The 3,513-nt window shown below is 43.6% G+C and overlaps 1 protein-coding gene across 1 annotated transcript; it reads right to left on the reverse strand.

The window, feature by feature from the left end:
* Positions 1 to 1,220: 1,220 nt before the first annotated feature.
* LOC122545694 (ferritin heavy chain A-like) lies at positions 1,221 to 3,340 on the reverse strand. The gene is made up of 4 exons (XM_043684639.1): positions 3,204 to 3,340; positions 2,131 to 2,277; positions 1,839 to 1,964; positions 1,221 to 1,489 (listed from the first exon to the last, which is right to left on the reverse strand). Exons 1-4 carry the CDS (start codon positions 3,303 to 3,305, stop codon positions 1,334 to 1,336), a joined length of 531 nt encoding a protein of 176 aa, XP_043540574.1. The 5' UTR covers positions 3,306 to 3,340; the 3' UTR covers positions 1,221 to 1,333.
* Between the last annotated feature and the right edge of the window lie 173 nt (positions 3,341 to 3,513).

The following is a 3,513-nucleotide window of genomic DNA, read 5'->3' on the forward strand; positions in this document are numbered from 1 at the left end:
CTTTATCTAAGGTAACGTTGAATTTAGGATCCCCAAGTTATTCGGGAGCAGGGATGTGGAATAGATTCAAACAAAATCAAACTTCTACAAATGATTTTCTTCACAATGACAAACAAAATAGGACTGTAAATATCTATGAGTTACAAGGACATTATTATATCGTTTCATTGCCGTTCCCATCAAATTCCTAATATACTGTTCTCGGAGATGTGGGTAATGGCCAGGCCAGCATTTACCCCAGCCCCGGAACCAATCATTTTGCTGTAGGTGAGTCTGGAGTCCCGTGCAGGCCAGCTCAGGTAAGGACAGCAGATTTCTTTCCCTGAAGAGCATTTGTGAAGCAGGTCAGGATTCTCCCTGACAATGGACAACAGCTTCATGGTCACAGAATGTGGTGCTGGAAAAGCACAGGTCAGTCTGCATCGGAGGAGCAGGGAAAAAAAAACACGATGTTTCGGTTGTGAGCCCTCCGTCAGAATAAAAGGGTCATGCCCAAAACATCGACTCAAGGGCCATTGGGCCTATACTGCACTGTAATGTTCTCCTGCTCCTCAGATGCTGCCTGACCTGCTGTGCTTTTCCAGCAACACATTTTCAGCTCTGATCGGCAGTCCTCACTTTCTCCTCAAAAATTCCAACCTTACAACTTAGACCCTAATATTGACAGGACAGTGTCCTCAACACTTCTAGCACAGCTTAATGAGCTAGATAGCTAAGCAAAGACTGGAGGCTTAAGGAAAGTCAGCAAGTTTAACACAGGTGTGATTTCAGGAAGAACATGCTTACTGAAAATTGCTCTGAGTGAGGCAAGGAGTTGAGAAGCTGGATTTGGATTTGAAAAACTACAACAGCTGAAGTTTTGATCTTACCAGTGATGGTGGGATAGTATTAGGAACATTACCAGTGGCAATAGTCCTTGCACTGAGCTGCTCAGGAAGAGGTTTGTAGAACTCCTCTTGAAGATCAGAATCTGGTAGAGTGCCCATTTCCCACTGTACTGGGGAAACATTTACTCCATAAACTCAGCTCTGTATTTGGCCTTATACCCACACCACATACTATTTGCTGTTGGGGTTGGGGTGGAATTTAAATTGGGACAGAGATTAACTATTGATCTGGATCAAGAGATCCTCTGACAGCAAGTCCCAGCACAGACCTGTATACACAGTCTGACCCAGTAATCAGCACAAACCAATCTAACAATAAGCAGTTTATTTACCATTGGTACAATATTCCATGATCAAGCCCAGGACAGTGAGCTACTTCTACAAGCTTCAGTTTCTATAGATCTCATTCAGAGAATAAAAGTGAAGACTTGCTCCCTGCAGTCAGTTCAGTCACTCTCCCCCAGGGTGAGCCTGTCAAACAGGTACTCTCCCAGGCCATTCTCAGGGGCTCCCAGTCTCTTCAGGTTGGTGATGTGATCTCCCAGCTTCTTGATCATCTTCACTTGCTCATCCAAGTAGTGCCTCTCCAGGAAGTCACACAGCTGGAGGAAGAGAGATAGTATTTGGATCAGACAGACATGATTAAATTAATTTGTTATTGATTGGTGGAACAGCTAGCTATTTACAAGAACAGTATCTGGTCAGCATGGACAGGTTGGACCGAAGGGCCTGTTTCCATGCTGTACGTCGCTCGGACTCAGACAGTTAAGGGATGTCACAGATTGCTTAACAGCGTCGAGAAAGTGCTCAGATCATGACTACACCAGAAGCTTGGTCTACTCCCAGGATCGACTCACTACAATTTAGATACAAAAAAAAAATGAGGCTAAAGAGCCAAGTGTCTTATCCATTTAAGACAAGAGCCCAGACATAAATACATCAAAAACTCACATGAGGGTCAGTGTGGCCAGAGGAGAGTTTGTGCAGATCCAGCAGACTCTGGTTCACATCCTTCTCCATCTGCAGAGCTCTCTGCATTGCCTCCAGACCATTGCCCCACTCATCCTGCTCTGGCTTCTGGGAGGACAGAGAAAAGATAAGGCCTTCACATTCTACAGTTGCATTTGAGACACTAAATTTAGAGAACAGTGGTATCAGAGAGGTACTGTAATAAACCACAGATACTGATATGAAGCAATTTAATTCCCAGAATTAGTCCATCTACAATAAACACCAAACCAACCTTGACATCCTGCAGGAGGACTCTGCCTCCACGTTTATTCTGGAATTCCATCAGTTTCTCAGCATGTTCCCGTTCCTCATGGGACTGCTCCTTGAAGAACTCAGCAAAGTGACGCAGGGCAACATCATCCCGGTCAAAGTAAGAGGACTGGAGGAAGAGAGAAATCAAGTGTCACTTAAAGCTCCTAAAGCAATTCGAGATCTTCAATTAATAGACAATTTATAACAGCATACAACTTAGTTCCCTGCTCAAGCAGTTAGCTGGATTCAGCTCATTATTCAGACCAATTTCATTGAAGACAGACATTACATTCCATACCAAGCTAAACCTGAATTCTTATGTCAGGCTATATAGTACATCCTGCTTTCAATGGATTAAACCAAAGTACCCTACTCTCTTTAGTAGAGGAGATTTTTCAGAACAGGGTAGATCTCTCCAGTATCTGGCCCATCATGGAGACACACTGTCTGACATGGTAGGGTTGACTGCCACATACTCTTTCAAACATGACCAGTGACTGTACTGCATCAGGGAAAGAAAAAAAAGGTACTTCAATTGATTCCAGAACAAGCAGTTGAGATACTGTCAAATACCATTGAGCAAGTTATTATACACATTTTCCATTCCACTAATGAAAGCAGTGATCATTGCTGTGAATGAAGTCTCACCATCAGAAGGTTGAGAGCTTAAAATTCAAAAAGGAGGGAACAATACTAAGGAGGATCTGCCAGACTACAGCAGTGACACTAGTGTGTGACCTTCTGGCAATAAGTAGGTTCATTGTTTCATACAAAAAGCCAAGTATAATTCAGCAACATTCAGATACACTTCAGGGAGTAGGTCATATTAGAACCTAGGCCTCTTGGTTCAGGGGCAGGGACACTACCACTGTACCACAAGAAGCCCACACTACACCTTAAATAACCATAGAGAGCAGCTGCTGTAGGAATTGTTCACTCAAAGGTTATTCTATGTTTAAAATCACCAGAACTTTACACAATCCATTTTAATAATACATTAAATCAACAAAAGGCCAACTCTTCAGGTTTCAGTCTCAAGTCCACAAGCCTCACCATGGAGAGGTAAACATAGGAGGAATAGAGCTCCAAGTTGATCTGCTTGTTAACAGCATCCTCACAGTCCTTGTGGTAGTTCTGACACACTTGGGAGGCCATCTTCACTATTCCTACTTACTATCACTAAAACTAAATTTGTTTCCCCCACTAGTTGTTGTATTTATCCTCCTGGGACACCCTGCACTCAACCAGGGCGTGGCAGCACCACTGAACATTGACAATCCCTGACAGCCGCTCAGGAATTTCCAATCAATCCAGGCACCAATGAACACATCAGGGAGGACTGTGAGGGAGGAGCTGAGACCCA

The sequence above is a fragment of the Chiloscyllium plagiosum genome, unplaced genomic scaffold (assembly GCF_004010195.1).
Source record: "Chiloscyllium plagiosum isolate BGI_BamShark_2017 unplaced genomic scaffold, ASM401019v2 scaf_84420, whole genome shotgun sequence".
Lineage (NCBI taxonomy): Eukaryota > Metazoa > Chordata > Chondrichthyes > Orectolobiformes > Hemiscylliidae > Chiloscyllium > Chiloscyllium plagiosum.

Excerpts from the sequence above, each read along its gene's own strand:
- LOC122545694 (XM_043684639.1), bottom strand. The coding sequence starts at position 3,305 with ATGGCCTCCCAAGTGTGTCAGAACTACCACAAGGACTGTGAGGATGCT. Across the intron at positions 2,278-3,203 it reads CCTATGTTTACCTCTCCATG|TCCTCTTACTTTGACCGGGA; the intron begins GTGAGGCTTGTG and ends CTCTTCCTCCAG. Across the intron at positions 1,965-2,130 it reads TCCTCCTGCAGGATGTCAAG|AAGCCAGAGCAGGATGAGTG; the intron begins GTTGGTTTGGTG and ends CTGTCCTCCCAG.